This window comes from Mirounga angustirostris, unplaced genomic scaffold (genome assembly GCF_029215605.1).
Source record: "Mirounga angustirostris isolate CCGP_5_RB_7025 unplaced genomic scaffold, mMirAng1.0.hap1 SCAF_4, whole genome shotgun sequence".
Classification (NCBI taxonomy): domain Eukaryota; kingdom Metazoa; phylum Chordata; class Mammalia; order Carnivora; family Phocidae; genus Mirounga; species Mirounga angustirostris.
This window is the reverse complement of record NW_026991712.1, coordinates 162,484,561-162,508,581: the sequence shown is the minus strand read 5'-3', so window position 1 is coordinate 162,508,581 and position 24,021 is coordinate 162,484,561. Positions and strand designations below refer to the sequence as shown.

Sequence of the window (24,021 nt, the reverse complement as noted above, 5' to 3'; positions counted from 1 at the left end):
GCTCCCTGCTCCAAAGGAAGCCTGCTTCTCCCTCTCCCACTCCCCCTGCTTGTGTTCCTTCTCTCGCTGTGTCTCTCTCTGTCAAATAAACAAATAAAATCTTTAAAAAAAAAAAAAAGGGATAACCCCTTTCCCTGGAACTTCCCTCAAGTTTGAAGTGACAGCAGAAAATCCCCCCCCTTTTCTTCTTTTTTTGCTATGCAGTTTGGTATGGATTTTCTAAGAGAGAACTTGGAGTTCCTGTTTGCCATCTAAAGAAATAGCGCTAGAAAAGAGAGACAGAGATAGACTTTTTGGAGGACTTGGAATCGAACTTTTGTGCATAGAAGCTGGCCTAGTATTTCCCACATAGGCAGTGTTCTTGACCTAGGGAGAAAAAAGGGTTTGTGTTATTACAAATAATCCACGTGTACTTTTAGGCCAGGCTTGCCATTCCTTAATTGCTCTACTTTTAAACTACTTTAGAGCTCATCCTCAGGGAAACTTCTTCTTTTTTTTTTTTTTTTAAGATTTTATTTATTTATTTGACAGAGACACAGCGAGAGAGGGAACACAAGCAGGGGGAGTGGGAGAGGGAGAAGCAGGCTTCCTACCGAGCGGGGAGCCCGCCGCGGGGCTCGATCCCAGGACCCTGGGATCATGACCTGAGCCGAAGGCAGACGCTTAACGACTGAGCCACCCAGGCGCCCCCTCAGGGAAACTTCTTAATACTCACTTAGAAAAATTATCCATGTGTCTATGGATAAATAATGAGTTATATTTTTATGTAGTGAAAACAATACATGGAGTTGGGGCTTTTGTTTCTGCAGTTAACCCTGACACAAAAACCAAGGACCAGATACTGTTTCTCTGAGGGTGTGGGCTTTGTTGGCTGCCCCTTACCCCTCCAGTTTCAGGGCACAGAGGGGGGGTCCCCGTGCTGCACTGTTTCTTGAAGGTTGTCAGGCTAGTTCCTCCTTTGAATTCTCTTTCCAGCCCAACAACAACTGTTAGGAAGGATAGTTGGGAATTTGTTTTGTAAACAGGTCCATTGTTAGCATAAGTGAACTAAAGTATATGCTTTCATTAATAAAAGTGTTATTTTGAGGGAAATTGATAGTAAGGCTAATAAAAAGCACATTGGAGGCATGCCTGGTTGGCTCGGTCAGTTGAGTGTCAGACTCTTGATTTTGGCTCAGGTCCTGATCTCAGGGTTGTTAGGTCTGGCTCCTCAGCAGAGAGTCTGCTTGAGATTCTCTCTCTGCCCTCACCACCCCCCCCAAGCTCAAATAAATCTTTTTTTTTTAAGATTTTATTTATTTGACAGAGCACAAGCAGGGGGAGCGGCAGGGAGAGGGAGAAGCAGAAGCAGGCTACCCGCCGAGCAAGGAGCCCGATGCAGGACTCCAACCCAGCACCCTGGGATCATGACCTGAGCGGAAGGCAGAAGCCCAATGGACTGAGCCACGCAGGCGCCCCATAAATCTTTCTCTTTTTTTTTTAAGATTTAATTATTTGAGACACAGCAAGCGAGAGAGAGCACAAGTATGGCAGAGAGGCAGAGGGAGAAAGAAGCAGGTTCCTTGCTGAGCAGGGAGCCCAATGCAGGGCCTGATCCCAGGACCCTGAGATTATGACCTGAGCCGAAGGCAGACGCTCAACCATCTGAGCCACCCAGGTGCCCCGAGTTTGTTTTTTTATTGAGGTATAATTGACATATTAGATTCAGGTGTACAGCATAATGATTTGATATTTGTGTTTTTGGGTTTTTTTAATATAAGGAATCTCTGTTTTTTTTATGGGTTTTTTTTTGTTTGTTTGTTTTTTAAGGGAAACGATACAGGAACATAGCTATATCCACCCAAACTTGTTAGGATTTTGACTATAAATAGAGCCCACCTATAGAGAGTTAATAGTTTTTGAAGCTGGATGATGGGTACACTTGGGTTCTTTACACTGTTCTTTTCTAGTTTGTGTGTGAATCAACACTTCCATAATAAAAACATTTTAAAGAAATAGAGCCCAGTTGGCTATAAGGCTGGCCTTTCTTAACCCTCTTTAAAGTCATAAAAAAATAAGACAATCCCATTGTAATAAGGTTTCCCCAAATGGACTTTGAGTAATTACAATACAGCTTTATTTATTTAGGGTCATGGAAATTAGTATTTTGGATTTCTAAAAGTATCTCAGAAGAAGGTGGATAGATGTTTGATTCCACATTAAAGATAAAAGAATGAACCCATTAACTCTGGAATGTCAACAACTTTTATTTTTAGAATATGGGGGGAAGTCATCTATAAAATGACCAGCTAAGAAAATTATATGTAAAGTAAGAAGCTGTCTCCCTATCTACTTCATTTTGTGTCTCTCCCTTCTCCTGCCCCCTTCCTCTTCATATCTTCCTTCCTGCTCCACAGAGGTAACCACTGTTAACAGTTTGCTGCTATTGCTTATAGGTATGTCTTACGTGTACATTTATATGTACATAGTACACATTTTTAAAGCAGTTCTACCAAATTCCATAGAATTCAATATTTAAACTTTTAAGAATTTTAGTACTAAATTTCAGAATAGATTTTTTTTTTTAATAAAGTAAGCTCTATGCCCAACGCGGGGCTTGAACTCATGACCCCAAGATCGAGTCTTACACTCTACTGTCTGAGCCAGCCAGGTGCCCCCCAGAATAATTTTGATTTTATACCCTAGGCAAGGCCAAGCCTTTTATTGTATCTTTAAATTATTCAAGCAATAATTGCCATTCTCCCCACAGGCCCTTCCCCACCTTTAGGAAGGTATTTAATGCACATGTGAGTATTCTCTATAAATTTTCGGGCGTCAGAATTGAAATTAGTATTATACTTACTGATTTACTTAATAATTTAAGAGAGCCACTTTTAATAGAGTGAATTATTAAATAAATCCATAAATATACTAATTTCAGTTCTGAATTGAAATCGGAGACCGCTTCATTGTCATTTCCCCTTCCTCCACCTAATTTCAGTTTCTTCAGGGATACAGGTGGGATGTGAAGCCTTGGCAAAATGTTACCCTAGAGATACCCCAGGCTACTCTTGATTGTTTCCCTCTTTCACTCAAGAGAGGGAGAATCTCCAGAAAAAAGCATAAAATAGTAAACATGTTTAGTATTTCACCTGAGCTCTGCTTTCCTACCCCGAACTATCCAGAGGCATACAGAGCACAAAGCAGGCCATTGCTTTGTGAACACTCTTTTATGAATGCTGAACTTTTCTCAGTATTTTTGCATCTATCTTTTCTTTTTTTTTTTTTTTAAAGATTTTATTTATTTATTTGACAGAGACACAGTGAGAGAGGGAATACAAGCAGGGGGAATGGGAGAGGGAGAAGCAGGCTTCCTGTGGAGCAGGGAGCCCAATGCAGGGCTCGATCCCAGGACCCCCGATCATGACCTGAGCCGAAGGCAGACGCTTAACAACTGAGCCACCCAGGCGCCCCGCATCTATCTTTTCTTTATGTTGGTCATTTTGCGTCTTGTTTGCCAAGAATTTTCTACTTCTTACTCTAGCGACTACTGAAAGCATGGCTGCCTTGACTGGACTTGGTGACAGTGGAGTTTTACTCTAACCTGGCACTAAGAAATGAAGTGTGAGTGTCTCCCTAACACTGAGGTCAGTTTGGCCTTCTGTGTGTTGGTGTAAGATGTAGAACGGACAAGCAGGATCTCAACTTCCAGTTTAGCAGGCATGATTAGGGCTGGGGTACAGACTGAATTCTACTCCCGGATTGTATTGTTAATATTTGATGAACTGGTCTTTTATTATTCCTGCTAGTGTGAGTGGGGAGCATGGAGAATGAAGAGGAAGTTTGAAAGAGCCAGTTCATTCAGCAAATGTGAAGTGTCCACTCTGTGGCTAAGCACTGTGCAAAGTCCTGAAGATACAGTGGATAACTGTGGATGCAGTGATTTCTGGCCAGTTCATTTTGTAGCCTCCTGGTTTGGTATCCCAAATGGTTAAACTAATTTGGTTAGCACTCTTATGTTACCTTACGACCGTCTGGAATAACAAGATGTTCCAGGCTCATCTCTCTGAGGAGAAATGCAGGTAGATTTTAGTGCAGATTGATTGGTAGAGACCAGGATCTGGGTGCTTGGTGTCCTTATTGGTCCTGGAGTGTCTGCTTCTTGGCTCTTTCAGTGGAAAACGCAAGGTGATATATACAGATACACACACACAACTATGCATACATATGTGCTCATTTTATTAGAGCTATTTATTATCAGATGTAGTGCCATCTGATCTGGAAAAGTGTGCTGTCCTCTTGGCAGAACAGACACTTAGTCGGGGGGCCTGGGTAAGGGACAGCCAGTGCCGGCCCATGTGGAATCAGTCCTCAGGAACTTGCCCCATTCGGTAGAGATCCATAAACAGCTGAGAATAATTTTAAGACCTATTATAAAAGCAGGTGTTCTGCAATAACAGTTGAAAACCAATTTATGTAATAAACCATATAAACAGAATAAAGGACATCTCAGTGACACAATAAAAACATTTGGGGAAAAAAAATCCCAACACACTTTCATAATAAAAATGTTCAACACACTAGGAATAGAAAGAGACTTCCTCAGTCGGATAGACCTCTGTGGAAAACCTGCAGTTACCATCATACTGAAAGATGGACAGAAGCTCTGTAGCAGAGAATCTTCCCAGAAGGAGGCTGGTGTTGAGCTGCCCCTTTCCAAGCAAGGACCACTTTTTAAATTCTAGGTGGTTATATTAGTGTTTCTTGTTAGTAGTCTCTTGTTACATGAAGCCCTTGGTTCTCTACACCTGGCTGTAGTTTTTCTGTTTAGGCTCTCTCAAATGAACTACAGCAGAAATGTTCCTACTGCCTTTGGCAAGAGACTTCTTTTTGTGCTGGAAGTTCTGAGACCGGTTTCAAGCAGACTGTGTTTCCATTTTTTGGAATGTTACAAGTTAGAGAGGGGTGGGGGAAGAGAGCTCTTGTCAGCTTTAGTTAAGCATTTCAGCTTTGCTGGTGTAAGAACTAAATTCTTTCAGAAATCATTATGCTTCAGAGATTTTTTTAACTGATCAGATTCACAAGAGACTGATGGGTGAAATATGAAAATGGAGTAGCTAACCTACAAGGTGATGGTGAGTTACAGTGTTGGAAAAATTCGTGTTTGAATTCTGGACCTATTTAGCTTTGGAACTTTGGGGGCAAATTAACTCAAGTCCTTGTTTTCTCTTCTGTAAAACAGGTACAGAGCATAGTAGTTAATGAGGTTTGGGTGTATAAAATGAGGGAATGCTGAAGGTTTGTAGCTCCTTGTCTAGCGTATCTTGGTAAACATAAGCGGTTTTTATTGATAAAGTGCCAGGAAATCGATTTTTTTTTTTTTACAGAGAAAGGGCGAGCACAAGCAGGGGGGGGGAGGGGCAGAGGGAGAAGCAGGGAGCTGCTCAGCAGGGAGCCTGATGCAGGACTCCATCCCAGCACCCTGGGATTATGGCCTGAGGAGAAGGCAGACGCTTAAGTGACTGAGCCACTCAGGCTCCCTGGAATCAGTTTTCAATAGATAACATATCTAGCAAGAAAGCCAGTTTTTGCCTAGGGCAGTCTTTTCTGGTAGGCAGGTCCATTCAGAGACTAAACTCTTGAATTAGATGGATGTTTGATGAATGTATTCTAGATATAGAGCAGGAGGAGCTATATGCTCTTTTTTTCCCCCCCACGTAAGCTCTACACCGAATGTGGGGCTTTAACTTACAACCCTGGCGGAAATCAAGAATCACCATGCTGTACTGACTTGAGCCAGCCAGGCGCCCCAGGAGCTCTAGATGTTCTTAAGTGGTAAACCCTTCAGATCAGCGTAGCTGAATGGCCCTAGTTGAGGAAATGATGTATCCTAGCCCTTCAGGATAGTCCCAATTTAAAATCCTTTTCCCCATTGTCAACCTAAATATCCTGTAAACTTTACCTTGCTAGAGACAAACATATCCCCACCCCAGCTTGTCTTAGCCAGAAGCACAGCAGAAACTTTTTTTCTTTTGGTGGGCGCAGCAAAGCAAAGTTTATTGAGTGATAGTGAGGCGTTTAGTACAAAGCTCCCAAAGAGGGAGGGGACCCGGGAGGGTTGCTTTAAGGCAGAAACTTTCATTGGGCTGTTTGCTAACTTTCAGGTTTGAACTCTATGGTCCTGTACTTTTAGGTTTCTTTAGATGACTGTTAATGGGTCATTAAGTCATAGCTTTCTCTTTCTTTGAACTTCAAGAAGATGCAAATTCTTATGCTTCAGTTTCTCATTTTCATTATTTATTCATGACTAAAACTTGTGTGTTTATAAATGTATGCCATAGATATTTTATGCATTTTAATAGTATATGGTATTTACATTTTATTTTATTAAAGATTTTATATATTTATTTGAGAAAGAGCCATAGAGCACAAGTGGGGGTACGGGGAGGGGAGAAGCAGGCTCCCCGCTGAGCAGGGAGCCCTCCACTGGGCTTGATTCCAGAACCCTGAGATCATGACCTAAGCCGGAGACAGACCCCAACTGACTGAGCACCCAGATGCCCCAGTATTTACATTTTAAACTAGGGATTTACCTACCTTATGCTAATAAGATTCTTGCACTTCTTTTTGGCTGACTGGTTTGGGGGAAGATTTCCATAGGTGATTGTTCTTATCTATAGTTTTGACCATTAGTTTTCTCTTAGTTTCCACTTAGAGGGTGATATTTACTGATCCTGTCCTGAAATTGTCTAAGTTTAGAGCTTCCTTGGTTCCTGTAACCCAAATTAAACCTTAAAATAAGTGTTGTTCCTTTGTAACGCTCTTGCTTTCCTGAATTAAAACTTGGCTTTTCGGGGCGCCTGAGTGGCTCAGTTGGTTAGGCGGCTGCCTTCAGCTCAGGTCATGATCCCAGGGTCCTGGGATCGAGCCCCGCATCGGGCTCCCTGCTTGGCGGAGAGCCTGCTTCTCCCTCTCCCTCTGTCTGCCGCTCTGCCTACTTGTGCTCTCTCTCTCTATCTCTGTTAAATAAAAAAAAAAAAAAAAAAAAAACCCAAAAAACTTGGCTTTTCTGTCATGCGTCCTTGGAGTAGGCATTAGTAATGAAAGCTTCATGATGTTAATACACTCTAATAACCTAGGAAAATAAGATGCAGGCACCCCTATATGCTTCAAAATTGCTGCAGGGAAGCTGCCGGCACTAGGAAAGAGGCTAGTGTTTATCAGGAGAACAGCTCGTACTTTGGTCTTAAGTTGGTTGTAATGTGTACATTGAAATGAGAGTTCAACACCATGTGAAATGTTGTGAATACTCTCTTGAAAGTATATGAGATCTCTTGAAGAAACTGGATATTCTGTGAGAGAGTTTGATACAGGAATGAGAAAAGAAAAAAATGTAGTCTGCTCAGCAAAGCTCTCTACAGACATTAAATTACAGCAGCGGAGCCATTCAAGCATTTTAGATGCAGATATCCAGAGATCAGACTGTTCATCATAGGCATTATTCCCTCGCCCAACTCCCATTTCCATATTTTTCCGTGGGTTTAGAAAACTTTAAAAGACTTAGGTTTGAATTGATTTCACATATCAGGAAGGCTTTGGGTCAGCTTGATTTACCATTTTGTTTTCAGGTTGTAGTATGTTTGCCTTTAGTTTTCGTTTGCTTGACTAGTCTATAAAGTCTTAAGAAGACCTTTCAAGTACGAACTGAGTATTTATGGACTGAAGGATAGTTGTGTGGTTTATATGTAGCTTGGTCACTTGGTGCTGCTAAGGTTGGAACCCCAGCGTGGTCTTTTGAGGTTATATTTGGCACTGCTTAGTTTTAGGAACCCAAACTCCTGACAAATATAACCTCTCAGTAGGCTACTTGCAGGGTTCTAGCCATTGGGTAAATACTGCCAAAATGCTTATTCTGGTGAATTAAGCAGATACCTAACGATTGCCAAGATAGCGCTGGCAGAATCACTAAGGACACGGAGAAGAAACTTAATCTGGGGTGAGAAGGGAAAAGGAATAATTCAATTCTTCCTTATCTTTGAGAGTTTTTGATTTAGAGAAGTTTGCTTTGGCTTTGTCTGCCAATACTACTTTTTTTGGAGTTGAAAAATAAGATGTGTTTTTTAATGATGTAAAAGCCATATAATTATGTATCTTAAGACCTTCGTTTTAAATAAAATGCATCTGTTCTCCCAAGCCCATTGAACTGCTTGGTAATTAGAGGAATGGTTCTGGTGGAGAAGCTAGGGCTTTGAAAAAGCTGATGGCTCTGGGAACTGGCTCTCAAGTGGCTCTGCAGGAACAGTTTGAAAGTGAATCCTTGCTCCAAGTGACAGAATTGTATCTGAAGTGATTTCAGAAGGCTGTTTGAAATTCTTCTCTTGGGTTTTAAAGAAAAGGTAGGAGGGAAAAAGAACTAGAACAGTAGTTGTATAAATACAAGATGGAGGAGGAGGATATCTTGCGGCTGCAGAAGGGTGTATGAGAAAAGACATTGGGGCTTAGTGACTTGAGGCTCACTCCAGCGTGTGCTTGGTATGGCTTTCCAGAAAGAGAAATTTTTGGATGCGGTAATACTCTGTATTAGGCCACATTTGTAGAATTAGTCTTAAGTTCTGAGTATCCCAATGAAGGAAGACAAACGAATTGATTTAGGGGCAAACAAGGTAATGTGCATATGATAACCACATCGTCTGAAGAATGTTGGAGAGTTGAGACTATTTGGATCATACCAGGCTCTTAACTATAGGAGTTGAGGAATCAGGTCCTATATATTTTGCATTTTTAACATGCCAGGCACTTAATAGTAACTATTGATTGCTGCTTGGTCAGTTGGTAGATTCTTTTATAATGCTGGTGTTAGGAGCATGACTCCCTTACCTTAATTGTTTTGTTTTGTTTTTTTTAAGATTTTATTTATTTGACAGACAGCGAGAGAGGGAACAACAAGCAGGGGGAGTGGGAGAGGGAGAAGCAGGCTTCCCGTGGAGCAGGGATCCCAATGCTGAGCTCGATCCCAGGACCCCGGGATCACGACCCAAGCCGAAGGCAGACACCTAACGACTAAGCCACCCAGGCGCCCCTCCCTTACCTTAATTGTGAGCAGTTTTTACCCAAATTGTGTTTGAGGGGACATGTTTTTACCTGAGCCACATTTCATAGTCATGAGCCATCATATTACGCCATAGTTCTTCTGTAGGGACTGGACTTTTTTATAATACTCTAAATGAAACAGCCTCTTCAGGAAGGGTGGGCTTTGTTGAAGAAGCAAAACTTCTTTGGGGGAATTCTAGTTTGAACAGAAATCAAATGCTAGGTACTGGTAACATGTTAAAAGGTGCCAAATTGATTTCCAAAGTGGTATTTGTCTTTCTCACTTCCCAATATTTTTGTAGAACATGGACACAGAAGAAATGGTAGAAAGAGGAAAAGATGTGTGTAATCACAGTGACGTCTAAAAGTCTTCAAAAAGAATTGAGAGTTGTTTTGAATGGAGTTTGCTTATTTGATTAAATGGCTTTACTTAAGATTGTCCCTACCTTATACTAAGAAGTATATGTATGTATATCAAGAGAAAAAACTTAATGTCTTTTGGACACTTCCTTTCCCTTTCTCTTCATATAACTTGCTCTTTGTTAATCTTCAGGTGACAGCTTAAATGCCACCTCTTGACGATCTTATCTAAGTAAGTCACTACTACACTGTATAAATTTAATGTTATATGGTCTTTGTCTTCTCGTACCTACCAGAATTTGTAGTTACATTTTTGCTTGGTAGCTTATTTGTGTCTCTCAGCACCTCTAGACTCTAATAAGCTCCTTGGAGGCAAAATCAAATCTGGTTTAAATTTTTTTTAAGGCGGGGTGGGGCAGAGGGAGAGAGAGAATCTTTTTTTTTTTTTAAAGATTTTATTTATTTATTTGAGACAGAATGAGAGGGAGGAGGGTCAGAGGGAGAAGCAGGCTCCCCGCGGAGCAGGGAGCCCGATGCGGGACTCGATCCCGGGACTCCAGGATCATGACCTGAGCCGAAGGCAGTCGCTTAACCGACTGAGCCACCCAGGCGCCCCGAGAGAGAGAATCTTAAGCAGGCTCCACACCCAGTCCCGTCAATCTCACAGTTCTGAGATCAAGACCTGAGCTGAACTCAGCTACCCAGGCACCCCAAATCCGCTTTAATTTGAAGTGTTTATCCACTAGCTAGCATCCTCTTGAATGCGTTAAATGATTCATTGATTTATTTGCAGCTGTGGTTTTGTATCATCCAAAGTTATTCCATTTACATCTCAGGGTATAATGAGGTTTTTAAAATCAGTTTCAATTCACATTTAAAAAGTTCCAGGAGTAGGAGTAAGGGTGGTATTACAGTATTGTGACTCTTAAGCGTACTTGTCAATTCTAGTAAGTTTTTTTTTTTTTTTTTAATTTGACAGAGAGAGACACAGCGAGAGAGGGAACACAAGCAGGGGGAGTGGGAGAGGGAGGAGCAGGGAGCCCGATGCGGGGCTCGATCCCAGGACCCTGGGATCATGACCTGAGCCGAAGGCAGATGCTTAACGACTGAGCCACCCAGGTGCCCATTTAGTAAGTTTAATATATGTAGAAATGTTAAGTTCGGCTCTATCTGTATTTAGGGGACATTTTCTTCCTCTTAGTGAAAATTAGCTTTAAAAAAAAAAAAAAGATTTTATTCATTTGAGAGAGCGAGCACAAGCATAGGGGAGAGGGAGAGGGAGAAGCAGACTCCCCACTGAGCAGGGAGCCCGACATGGGGCTCAATCCCAGGACGTGGAGACCATGACCTGAGCTGAAGACAGATGCTTAACCATCTGAGCCACCCAGGCACCCCAGAAAATTAGCTTAATTTTCCAATTTCTGAGGGTTGAAATGAGCATTGCCTTTGACACTAACTTGCCGCTTTTCCCCGCCTTTTCTTTTAAAGTCTGATATTGTCCACTTGTTGTGTGAATGATCTAAAAGGATTTTCCATTCTGGCTAAATTGCTAAAGCTAAAATTGAAGATTGGGCAGAGATGTTATGAGGCAGACAGAGATAGCCCTAAACTTGTGACAGAAAAAAGCTATTCAGCAAGACTGAACCCAGAAAAACCCAAGACATCCTGAAGGCCAACCAGAAAAACAAAATGCATTTCCATACTCAGTTTGTATAAATGGCTCCGTTACACCTCCACCTCCTATCCCTGAATAACCTAGTCCTCTACCTTGGCTTTGCATAATGACTGCTGCCAAAAATCGGCTTCAAATGGAGATCTCTTTGACCTTGCTGAAACACACAACGGTTCAGTCCCTTTGGTCGGGTCTAGACTCTAGGCCTTCGGCATCCTCATTTAGCAATGTCTTACTCATTACCCTTTGGCTTCCTGGCAGTTTCTCTCTCCTCCTCTAAATCAGGTCTCTTTTCCATGGTTATGGTTATTTCCCCTCTGACCTGGAGCACCCTAGAGAAGGACTGGGTGGCTACTTTTGATTGTATGGTCAGGCGAACCTCTGAGGAGATGGCTCTTGAGCTGAGATCTGAATAACAAAATCAAGGAGGTAGAGGAGGGGGACATGTTTGCTGATTATCATTTTCCCATTTAATTTTTCCCAAGCCAGGGGCAGCATCATAAAAGACTCTTCAGCAAAGCAGTGAGGCAGTGATGTGTGGTAGAGTAAGCTCTGGAATTTTGGCCTGTTAATTAGCTTTGTGGGTTTTGACAGATCCCTTGTTCTTCCTGGTCTTTGGTAGACATGTGGTATAGCACTTCAGCTTTCTGCTTGGAAGATGCCCAGAGTTGTAGTAGGGTTTAAAGGAGGACAAGTGAATTGGCTTGATAGAGCGTACCTTGAAGACAAAACCAAGCAAACTTGTCAGGGCACCTCTGAGGCTCTCTATTCATTCCTGTGGGGGAGGAAAGAAAAGGAAAAAGAAAATTTTGTTTTTTCATGGGAAACCTGAAAAAAGGTTGACCCTTGATGCTAAAGAACTAGAGGAAAGTGACAGTTCTTCACTTTATAAATTACCTTAGTACTGTGTTTATGAATTGCTATCGTGTATTTACAGGATTTAGTAACATGCCACCGTGGTATTAGAGTATTTGATAATACATTTTGTTTAGAGATTTATTTATTTGAGAGAGAAGGTGGCTTGGGGAGGGGGAGAGGGAGAGGGAGAGAGAATCTCAAGCAGACTCTCCACTGAGCGCAGAGCCCAGTACCTTGAGATCATTACTTGAGCCAAAATCAAGAGTCCGGATGCTTAACCAGCTGAGCCACCCGGCTGCCCCATCCACATCTTTTTTATCCATCTGTTGATGGACACTTGGGTTACCTCCATATGTTGGCCATTGTAAATAATGCTGCAGTAAACATAGGGGTGCATATGTCTTTTTGAATTAGCATTTTCATACTCATTGGGTAAGTATCCAGTAGTGGAATTCCTGGATCATATGGTAATTCTATTTTTAATTTTTTGAGGAACCTCCGTACTGTTTTCCACAGTGGCTGCACCAGCTTGCATTCCCACCACAGCACAGGAGGGTTCCTTTTTCTCCACATCCTCACCTACCCTTGTTGTTTCTAGTGTTTTTCATTTTAGCCATTCTGACAGGTGTGAGGTGATACCTCACTGTGGGTTTTTTTTTTTTTGAAGATTTTATTTATTTATTTGAGACAGAGAGAATGAGAGACAGCACGAGAAGGGGGAGGGTCAGAGGGAGAAGCAGACTCCCTGCCAAGCAGGGAGCCAGATGCGGGACTCGATCCCGGGACTCCAGGATCATGACCTGAGCCGAAGGCAGTCGCTTAACCAACTGAGCCACCCAGCCGCCCCAGTACCTCACTGTGGTTTTTGATTTGCATTTCCCTGATGATGAGTGATGTTGAGCTCTTTTCCTCTTGTCTGTTGGCCATCTGTATGTCTTTGGAGAAATGTCCGTGTCTTCTGCCCATGTTTTAATGGGGGGGTGGGGGTGGGTGTGTGGGTGTGGGTGTGGGTGTGTGTGTGTGTGTGTGTGTGTGTGTGTGTGTGTGTGGAGTTGTAGGAGTTCTTCATATATTTTGGATACCAACTCCTTATCACATACATTATTTGCAAATATCTTCTCCCGTTCCGTAGGTTGTCTTTTGTTTTATTGATTGTGTTTCCTTCACTGTGCAGAAGCTTTTTATTTTGATGTAGTCCCAATAGTTTATTTTTGCTTTTGTTTCCCTTGCCTCAGGAGGTTTATCTAGAAAAATGTTGCTATAGCCAATGTCAAAGAAATTACTGCCTGTGCTCTCTTCTAGGATTTTTATGGTTTCAGGTCTCACATTTAGGTCCTTCATCCATTTTGAGTTTATTTTTGTGTGTGGTGTAAGAAAGTTACCCAGTTTCATTCTTTTGCATGTAGCTGTCCAGTTTTCCCAGCCCCATTTGTTGTTCTGTCACGCTTTTTAAATCTTCCTTGGAATTAAATATTAAGGATTTGCCTCATGACTTTAAAGCCCAGGGAGTAGAAAATGGCCAGATGTTAATACTCAGTAACCAAGATACCATTGCATAGTTTCCATTCTTAGAATTGGGAAACCTGTCTCAGGTCTCAATACTTTTAACAGCTGACTTAGTCTGAAAAACTTGTTTATTGAAAAAAGATGGTATGCACCAAATCATTGGTAGTTCCCCTCACTTTTGTTAGTGTTTCATTGTGTTCCCAAATCAGGGCTACAGGTCAGATTTCCCATTTGCTGCTTGGGAATACTTAGGAATTGTCTTGGACTGTTTGGAACTGTACTGCTTAGAAATCCCTCCTTTAAAAATAAATTGTTTGTTTGTAAGCTCCATGCCTAACATGGGACTCAAAACTCACAACTCTGAGATCAAGAGTTGCATGTTCTACCAACTGAGCCAGCCAGGTGCCCCTAAAAAAAATTTTTTTTTAATTGAAGTATGATTAACATAGAAATTCCTCTTGGTAACAGGGCAGAGTGTTTTTAATCAGTCATTTTATCTGTGTGTGTGCGTTTTGTGTGTGTGTGTGTGTGTGGTTTTTGTTTCTGTGTCCAGACAAGTTGAAGTTTGCAAAGGTATTCCCTCATTTGTTTGAATTTGTTTTCTTTCTTTAGGTGTAATTGAAAAGTGACCTCTTCAGAGATGTCAAAAACAAACAAATCCAAGTCTGGATCTCGCTCTTCTCGCTCAAGATCTGCATCAAGATCTCGTTCTCGTTCATTTTCGAAGTCTCGGTCCCGAAGTCGATCTGTCTCTCGTTCAAGGAAGCGCAGGCTGAGGTAAGGGGATGTGATTGTGTATCAGGATAACCATTGCATCGGTCATCGTGGGTCTCTGAAGAGCTTTTGCTAGACTCTTTCTGTGAGTGTCAGTTGGAGTGGGTTGGCTTAAGGCGGAGGGTTGGGCTGTAAGATATTACAGGTGTCTTGAAATGCTGTGAATCCAAATCACCTTTGATTGCCATGCTGTTTGCCTAATTGCTTTTCTCCTCTGCCAGTATATGCTGTTACTTATCTACTTTGGATGAAAGAGCATTTTTTTTTTTTATCTGAACTGCTTGCTTCAAATCTCTACACCTGATTGTTTTTCCCTGGAGTATTTTTGGAGGCTTTGGACCAAAGTTTATATGCATCCTCGGCAAAGAAAGGATAGCTAGGATGATTAATAGTATGACTGACATTGTGAGGAGAGAAGCCTTATTACTCTGACATAATTAAACCATAAAAACTTAACGGGAATCATTTGTAAACGTTCACCTGATGTGCCAGTTACCAACAGGCAGTGTCTGTCTAGTAAACCACAGCAAAGCTATCCGAAAATCACTCTTGGAGACATCACTGTGCCTAAGTGAACAAGGAATTCTTTTGATTTTATTGCCAGTGTTCTTTAATTTAGTCAGTATTCACATCTTTAGGTGGATTTCCCTATTTCAGTTATGTCTTAAAATAGGATGCTAACCCTCCAGCGCCTTTTCTCTTTTGATGTGTTGGGAGTTGGGTTTTTCATTCTTTAAAACTGTTTTAATTTTCTTTTGTGAGTAGACGAGAACTTTTTAGTATATACAAGTTTCTACACGTGAATGTCAATGTATTTAACTACCAAACGGGGGATAATGTGCACAGTTTTGTTCTTTTTGTCAGAATTGCACCAGGCAAGGAGGTAATTTCTCAGTCTCACCGCTTGGGAACCCCCCTACTCTTTATTTCACACGAGTATTTAAGAATTCTTTTGTTAAATGAACTGATTATGAAATTTAAAATAAACCTCAGGAAAAGTAGTTATTAAGCTGCATTCTTTATTCCCATAGCCCTGTAGTATTCCTAAAATGTCTTAAAGAGATGGTTGGTGGAATTTTTTTTTCCCCCTCCCAACAAGTTAATTCTTCACTTGATCTTAGCCAAAAGGCCAAGAAGTGATGAGAACAAGTTAATTTTTAAATGGATCTGTAAGAGACCTGCCTGAAAAGTAATTTCAGACCAGAGGGTGAATTAAAAAGTTGGCGTCCATAAATATTAATGATTCTGATAATGTAGAATATAGTGAGTCTCTTCCTCAAACAAAAGAAACACTAGATTTTTTAAATTTTTATTTTGAAAGATAACATTACACCTTGAGGGTAATGAGTCCTAGCCTTTCCTCTCCTCTTTGTTTTTTGGGCATGCATTTTTATACCAAACTTAGTTCAAGCCTTAGGCTAGATAGAGGTTATTGCCCAATTGTGTGAGAGTCCATTTTAAGTAAAATTCTATCCCACCTTTCACCTCTCTGAAAAAAGAAGAGGGAAACCCACTAAGTTCCTAAGGTAGTTGCTATCAAGATATGGGATTGAGCAGCAACTTTTAGTAATTCCTGCCTTGCACCCAGAGTCTTTGGATTTGGGCCATTTAAATTTCAGTTTAGCTCAGTTGGTTCTGAAAGGTAACACTTGAAAACTTAATCGAGTAAATGAAATTAAGTAATTGGCTCAAAAACAAGCTATACAACCAAAACTGAGTGACAAAATTGAACTGACACAAACCAAAGTGAAAAATGCTAACCAGCTGTGAAGTATCTGTGATAACTGGGATTCTGGACAGATCTATCTAGACAGATCTCTTCTTCTTACTCTACAGATTATTTGGCATGGTCATTGACTTGGAAAATGAGGGAAAAATACCTTGGGCAGTATGTGCTGGGGTAGGTCTAGAGCCACTTTATGTGCTATCTTATACTGAGAAGATTGTTACTTTGGAGGAATTTCTCCACAGAAAACATGTTTTTATACTCGATTCTAGTCTGACATCTCTGTTTTTTAGAAACAGATAAATTTGCCACTGGATGTTCAGTTTTTATTTCTGGCTTATCTGTTCCATGATTTTTTTTTCTTTTGTTTTCCTTCTCCTACAAGGAAAGTATACTATCCAGAGAGTTTGAGAAACCATGCTTTTAAATTAAATTAACTGCTGAGTTCTACAGAATTGGAGAAAATTGATTGTTTCCTTGTATTTCACAGACTGTATCCTTTTAAGTGCCTTCTCGTAAATAACTTCATTTGCAATCTGCAGAGACTCATGCTCCTGCATCTGTGCAATGACTGCGGGTTTTGGATGCAGTATGCCACAGGGCCCTCACTAGTAATTGGTGACAGAAGCAGCAGTAGCCTCTGAGGATGGGAACATGAATTAAACCCTCCTTAGTGCTGGTGGTGCATCACCTCCCTCAAGTATAGCCATTTAATCGGGTCATGTTCAGTTTCATAGCCTGCATCTGCCTCTTCCTTCTTTTCTTATATTGTTACTGTTTTCGAATGAAAAGTTTGGAAGGTAAGTTTTTGTTTTTGTTTTTTAATTGTACTTAAATAGCAACTGTTAACAACCAGCAATATGATGCATTTTTGCCAGTCATTACTATTCTTGGGGTGGATAAAGAACCTGAACCCCATGGGTAGTAAGGAGGGGAAGACCAATTTTACTTTATCTTCTTTAGATTAAATTAAATCTAAGTTTCTTTTTAAAAGCACCATTGTTTAGTTAAGACCTGTCACATTTGCTAAATGGAGTTACTTATAAAACAAGCAAGCAAAATGTATCTGTTCCTAGTTAGGTCTAATATGAAAAGTTCTGTTGATGAACCAAAGGGTTTTTATTCTACTATATCTGAAGAAAATATTTTTGGAAAGACTTTTCTAATAATTTTACATATTTTTATGTAACTACTCAGGAGTAGTGGTTAATGTGAATGATCTGTATCTTAGTTGACAAGGCACATCAGGTATCCAAGGACCCCAGTGGGTTTTTATACCAACAGATAACAATTTTTGGCTTTTTGTTAGAAACAAAGCTCCCTGTCATTGACCAGCCTAGCATTCATAAACATGTAATTTTTACAAAGTTAGGTCACTGTTGAATCCCCGTGGTTCTGGAAATGTGCCTTTGCTCAATTAGAGTTCCATGCTGTTGAATGAAGAAGAACACAACACTGGGCTTTAGGTTGGCTTGAAAGAAATGTGGGTGGTGATGCGGGAAGGGGGCTCATTTTGGAGTTTTCATTGGTTAACCTGTCCTTGGGTGTCTTATGATCAGATGGTGCCCTCTTGTGGCACCCAGGTAGGATCTTGTAGTTCAACAAGAGAAACTTGACCTGAGTAGTGAGACCATTTCCAGGTCCTCAGTAAAAAAAACCATTATATTTATATTTTTTGCTGACCTGATTTCAGTTAATTCTTCTGAGCTTTGGCAAGTTCCTGTTTAAGTGTTCTTTGCTTGGGACTATGTATTTACAATCCCAGGTCTTAGTGGAATCTAAGAAAGTAGCCCTGCCAGACAGAGAGGGCTGAATGGGATGAGGAGTAAAATGTTATACCAGTGTAGGGGCCAAAGGACCTGCATAGTCTGCACCTAAGTCTGCGACCCCGAGCTTGTATTCTTCCTGACTTCCAGTGATGTAGGGACCTGTAAAATCCCATGTTAAACTCTAATTAAAATGGTTGTGTTTAGTTACTACATTAAGAACATTTGATGTTCTTTTAGTCACTGTAGAAATACATTTCTGTTTAAAATGCACTACAATATTAATGAAGCAATCTCAGTGGGTCATTTGTGAAGGTGATTCTTATCTATATTTGTACTTAATGTGGGTCAGCAGTGGGATTAAATGTTTGTTTGTTTCTTTGAGAACAAAACAATAAAATACATAAGAACAAGATTTCAAACTGTTACTCTTCATTGGCAGGTATTTCTTAAATAAAAAGGCTTGTGTCAAAAATTCAAATTATTTCCCCCATTCCCCTTTTCAGTTCTAGGTCTCGTTCCAGATCGTATTCTCCAGCTCATAACAGAGAGAGAAATCACCCAAGAGTATATCAGAATCGGGATTTCCGAGGTCACAACAGAGGCTATAGAAGGCCCTATTATTTCCGTGGGCGCAACAGAGGCTTTTATCCGTGGGGCCAGTATAACCGAGGTGGCTATGGAAACTACCGCTCCAACTGGCAGAATTACCGGCAGGCATACAGTCCTCGTCGGGGCCGCTCCCGATCCCGGTCCCCAAAGAGAAGGTCCCCTTCACCGAGATCCAGGAGCCATTCTAGAAACTCCGATAAGTCTTCCTCTGACAGGTCAAGGCGCTCCTCATCCTCTCGTTCTTCCTCCAACCACAGCCGAGTGGAATCTAAGCGCAAGTCTGCAAAGGAGAAAAAGTCCTCTTCCAAGGATAGCCGGCCATCTCAGGCTGCCGGGGATAACCAAGGAGACGAGGCCAAGGAGCAGACGTTCTCTGGAGGCACCTCTCAAGATACAAAAGCATCTGACAGCTCGAAACCATGGCCAGATGCCACCACATATAGTGCTGGTTCTGCATCACGGGCCTCTGCAGTTTCTGAGTTGAGCCCCCGGGAGCGAAGCCCAGCTCTCAAAAGCCCACTCCAGTCTGTGGTGGTGAGGCGGCGCTCACCCCGTCCTAGCCCTGTGCCAAAACCTAGCCCTCCACTTTCCAGCACATCCCAGATGGGCTCAACTCTGCCGAGTGGTGCTGGGTACCAGGCTGGGACACACCAAGGTCCATTCGATCATGGCTCTGGGTCCTTGAGTCCATCCAAAAAGAGCCCTGTGGGTAAGAGTCCACCGGCCACTGGCTCCACGTATAGCTCATCTCAGAAGGAGGAGGCTGCTACCCCAGGAGGAGCAGCCTATACAAAGAGGCAAGTATCTTGTTTCCCCTCCCTGGGTGTTTTTAACTCACCAGCTGGCAGTTTAATTGTAATGTGATCTCAGAGCTCTTATTGGTGGTAATAAGGTAATCCCTGTTTCCTAAACTTTGCGTTAGCAAATTTGAAAAGCACCACCCAAGGAAACCTTTAGCTTAACTCTAGCTTTCCTACCTTTCTGAATTTGTATTGCAGCATAAAGTTGCTTTAGACTGCTCTGCAATGATGTTTTCACATTTAAAATTTGCCTTGGATTCTACCAATGTAAGCTAGAGAACAGTAGAGATTTGTGGGTCAGCTATCAAAAAAATAAGGTCTTTGCCAAAATGAATGGCCATTGGAGCTGTTAGACTCTGTAGGACCCACCATCTACTGTGATCAGTCTGCATCAGCCCATCATGGTGAAGAGCTACACCTCGTATCCTCACACGCTCCAGTTGAGGAGACTGGGCAGATGGGAAAGCCTGAGGCTTAGTCCAGGAAGCCCTTTTTAAAATCACAAGGTGGGTGTGTGTCCCAGTAGAAGCCAACCAGGCTGCATGTTAGGAGAGGACGTGACCGTGCTTCTGTCTTTCTGCTCTGGGGGACATGGTGAGTTGGAACCTGAATCTTTGTTTGTGTGGTTGGATGGATTGGGATGCCAGAGTAAGTAATAGGGAAGTTGTATTGGGACCAGGTTGTCAAGAGGGACTTACTGGGCAGGTGGTTCCACCTCTCCCCACCATGTCCCCTTTCTTATTAGCATATTCTTTGATGCCCTGCTGTCCTTTGAGTCATCTTTGCCATAGTAATGCCACTATAACTTGATTAGATTTTCTTCATTAATGGTACAAACTTTACAGCCTTCAGTGACTCTGCTTTAAAGTTAAGTGTGGTTCCTTGCCAGGACTGGGAGTCTCATTAGGAGACTCGGGCACGAGCTCTGCTTTTCCATAAGAACGAGTAGGATGGTTTCTGCCCCCTTCCCCCAATTAACTTGTATTTTGTTTTTATTTGTGTTCACAGTATATTTCATATTTAGATCTCCTAGGTGACTTGAAGCAAACATGAAGTCTCTTTTGAGACTTGTATTTCCAAATGTGAGTTGTATAAAAGCAAAACAGTCCAAGGTTGAACATTCTATGTTAACTTTGCTGAAAGCAGATTTTAAATGACTGAGTGAAGGTTGGATAAGACCTTAATTTTTTTTTTCCTAGACCACTTACAGGTAAGTAGGTTTTGTTTTTAGTATCCTAAAAATTACTTTTGCTGTTTTCTTTTTGATTGCTCTTGTAAGACACAACTCCATGGACCGGGTATTTTTCGCTTAAATGGCATCCAAGTTCATAGATCTGTGAAAGGCCACTTTTCAGAAATTACTATAAGAAAGTAACCAAGTAGAAAGTCTTTGGTAACACTGGAATCCACAAGACATGTTTGTTCAAAGAATCAAAAACACAAGACCAGATGGTGCTGTTTTAGATCAGGTTGCTTAAAGGGCCTCTTTTGTGTCTCCCTTGTGTTTTTATAACTAGGTACCTAGATGAGCAGAAGACAGAGAATGGAAAAGATAAGGAACAGAAACAAACAAATACCGATAAAGAGAAAATGAAAGAGAAAGGGAGCTTCTCTGACACAGGCTTGGGTGATGCAAAAATGAAATCTGATCCGTTTGCTCCCAAAACTGATACCGAGAAGTCTTTTCGGGGTAGCCAGTCTCCCAAAAGGTATAAGCTTCGAGATGACTTTGAGAAGAAGATGGCTGACTTCCATAAGGAGGACATGGATGATCAAGATAAGGACAAAGCTAAGGGAAGGAAGGAATCGGAGTTTGATGATGAACCCAAATTTATGTCAAAAGCCCTAGCAGGTGCAAACAAAAACCAGGAGGAGGAGAAGTCAGGCAAATGGGAGGGCCTGGTTTATGCACCTCCAGGGAAGGAAAAGCAGAGGAAAACAGAGGAGCTGGAGGAGGAATCTTTCTCAGAGAGATCCAAGAAGGAGGATCGGGGAGGGTCCAAGAGAACCGAAAGTGGGCACAGGGGGTTTGTGCCTGAAAAGAATTTCCGAGTGACCGCTTACAAAGCAGTCCAAGAGAAAAGCTCATCACCTCCCCCGAGGAAGACCTCGGAGAGCCGAGAGAAGCTAGGAGCCAAAGGAGACTTTTCCACAGGGAAGTCTTCCTTTTCCATTACCCGAGAGGCCCAGGTCAATGTCCGGATGGACTCTTTTGATGAGGACCTTGCAAGGTGAGATGTAGTCCTTGAACTTCAGGGCTTTAGTGGTCTAAGGGGCATCTCCTAACCCCTCCCCCTGAGGTTGTTCGGGAACCAGGACAGGCCCCTCGTGTATTTCCCCTGCTGTCCAAGTTTCAGTGCTGATACGTCCACCTGTTTTCAGTGGAGAAGAGTGTGTCGCTGAGCAGTTATATGTTGGGGGCAGTATCACAGGGGTGGTAAAGCATCTTTCAGTCTTCAGTGACTGGTTTTCTGGGTGTTGGGTCTCCTCTCATCTTGACCTCTATCCATTACCCCACCCCCTATCCCCTATCATCCCATCTTTTCCCTTAAATGTGCTTAAGATGATTTTGTCTGTGGAGCCATCCAGAATCCACTTTTCCATTCTTAGCTAGGTTACCAAAGTCTGTTATTACAGACACCCATCAACTAATGTAGCAATTTTAAAGTTGGGGCTGGTGGGAGGGGTGCGTGGCCAAACTTGAGGAGAGTGGCGAGGCCCAGGCTGTGTTTTGTACCTGGGGTAAAAACCGCACTGCCAGTGGGAAGTCCACCTGAGCAGCATTCCAGCCACCTCCCACTTCACTGAGTGGTCCTGGCTGGCCAACCTAGTTGATCTTTTAAAATACTTTTCATTTGTTGTGTGTGTGTTAAAACTGCAGTGACTCCGAAAACAGAGTCACTGAGGGTCAGTACTTCACCCTGCCCATTTGTTCCTATTAAGGACTCCCAGTGAGAAAAGGGGGAGAGAGATTTTGGATGCCCCTATCCGTCATTATGGTCCATTGAGGTTACTTTGAACTTGGGTGGGAAGCAAAAAGCAACTTTGTGGATAAATTTAAAACTCTTGGGTTTTGAAAAAAGCATTGCCTTCTTAGGGTTTAAATGTTTTGACTTTCTGTATATCTTGTTACACTGGGCCTTCCTGTGTTTCCTTTCCAGACCCAGTGGCTTATTGGCTCAGGAACGCAAGCTTTGTCGGGATCTAGTCCATAGCAACAAAAAGGAACAGGAATTCCGTTCCATTTTCCAGCACATACAGTCAGCTCAGTCTCAGCGGAGCCCCTCTGAACTGTTTGCCCAGCATATAGTGACCATTGTTCACCATGTGAAAGGTGAGTGCAGACCCCAGCCTGCTGCGGGCTCCCTTTCTGCGTGCTTCGCTTCCTCCGCTACAAGCAGGATGAGTGGGTGCATAAGGGAGCCTTTCGGGGCCCTTTATCTCATCAAAAGGGCCTTTGAAGCTAGGGACTCCTTGAAGGAAATTCCTTCCAAGGAGGAGTTTCCATTTTTTAATTACAGAGTTGAAGACTAAGTGCTAGTAACCTGTGATCGTGAGAATAGGTAATATCCTTCACGTAAGGTTTAAAATGCTCAAAGAAGTATGAAAAATGGCTTTTCCAGCACCTCATTTTTCCTGTCTAGCAGATGGAAGCCGCTAGAGGTCTCTCAGAGACCTTGTGGTGTGAATTTCTTCTCCACGTTATTCTACCATATCCTGGGCAGACAGGTGTGCAGGTTGGGGAGTGGTAGAGAGAAGTGATACAGCAGCTGGGTTGGGCCAGATACAGATTCTGCCTAAAACTTAAACTGCAGTGGGAGTTGGTGCTGTGATTCACAGAGAAGTGAGCTCTAGGTTTCCGCATATCCACATCCTAAGACAAGGGAGTGACTGTGGAAATCCAGTGCCCAACACTGGATTGTGTCTGAGCCAGCTGTTTTTCCTTCCTCTTTTCAGTGTGTCTGTTACATGGATTTGACTACTTGAGTCACATCTTTGTGGCTGCAGGTTCATGCGGAAGAGTTGAATATTGTGTCTGCCTTTGGGATCATAATGTGTTTTTCTTTGAATTCCCACAGAGCATCACTTTGGGTCCTCAGGAATGACATTGCATGAGCGCTTTACTAAATACCTAAAGAGAGGAACTGAGCAGGAGGCAGCTAAAAACAAGAAAAGCCCAGAGATACACAGGTGAGGACTTTGGCCTTACACTGGAGGTGGCCATAAAAGCTTGCTCATCAGATAATAAACTCGTCTTGTTCTTGTCAACGTTAGGTGGGTGCCTTAGCAGCAGAGTTTAGGGTAAACGTTCTCCAGACGCTAGGATAGCAGTAGGCGTTTGTAGTTTGAGTGGAAAGGGCATGCCTTTATGACTACAGTTTCTCACTTTGGGCCTGAGGAAGACCAGCCTTTTGATACAGATGAATCCTTATATTCTTGGGAGCTGGCAGATGGTAACCTGAGACCACTGTGAACTTTTCACAGGTGGAGTAAATGTTAAGTTTTTTTCCAAAACTGATATATGGAATGCAAAACTGATACATGGAATGCATGTGTTCCGTGGAGCAGTTCTTCTGGAAGAATTTCCAGTGGGTGGCAGAGCTTGTACGATTATGTCAAAGGGTTTAAAAGCCCAGCAGGTTTAAAGACTGTCACATTCGTTGTGGGAGCATATTCAGTAAGTAGGGGCTTTGTCTAGAAACAAACTTGAGTGCAGCTTTAATTTCTTACTAGTCAGCTCTGTTGCAGCAGGGAAGAGAACCATGTTTCTCCAACAGTCTTGGGTCTGGGGTCTTTGGGATGTGTGCATATGCCAGCTGGTTTTCTCACCTAGACCTAATGTCATAGGTAAATAATGGGCTATTATATTCTTATTCC

The 24,021-nt window shown here is 42.2% G+C and overlaps 1 protein-coding gene across 3 annotated transcripts in view; it reads left to right on the top strand.

The window, feature by feature from the left end:
* THRAP3 (thyroid hormone receptor associated protein 3) overlaps positions 1 to 24,021 on the top strand; it is a 74,200-nt gene that overhangs the window by 41,265 nt on the left and 8,914 nt on the right. For 2 of the 3 annotated variants that reach the window (XM_045898083.3, XM_045898084.3), the window contains exons 3-7: positions 14,078 to 14,242; positions 18,238 to 19,140; positions 20,661 to 21,374; positions 22,305 to 22,477; positions 23,223 to 23,334. In XM_045898083.3, coding sequence (XP_045754039.1) covers positions 14,106 to 14,242; positions 18,238 to 19,140; positions 20,661 to 21,374; positions 22,305 to 22,477; positions 23,223 to 23,334 — 2,039 coding nt within the window. In that variant the 5' untranslated portion in view covers positions 14,078 to 14,105. Of the gene's footprint in view, positions 1 to 9,622; positions 9,662 to 14,077; positions 14,243 to 18,237; positions 19,141 to 20,660; positions 21,375 to 22,304; positions 22,478 to 23,222; positions 23,335 to 24,021 lie in introns of all 3 variants that reach the window. The other variant, XM_045898085.3, reaches the window with a different exon arrangement.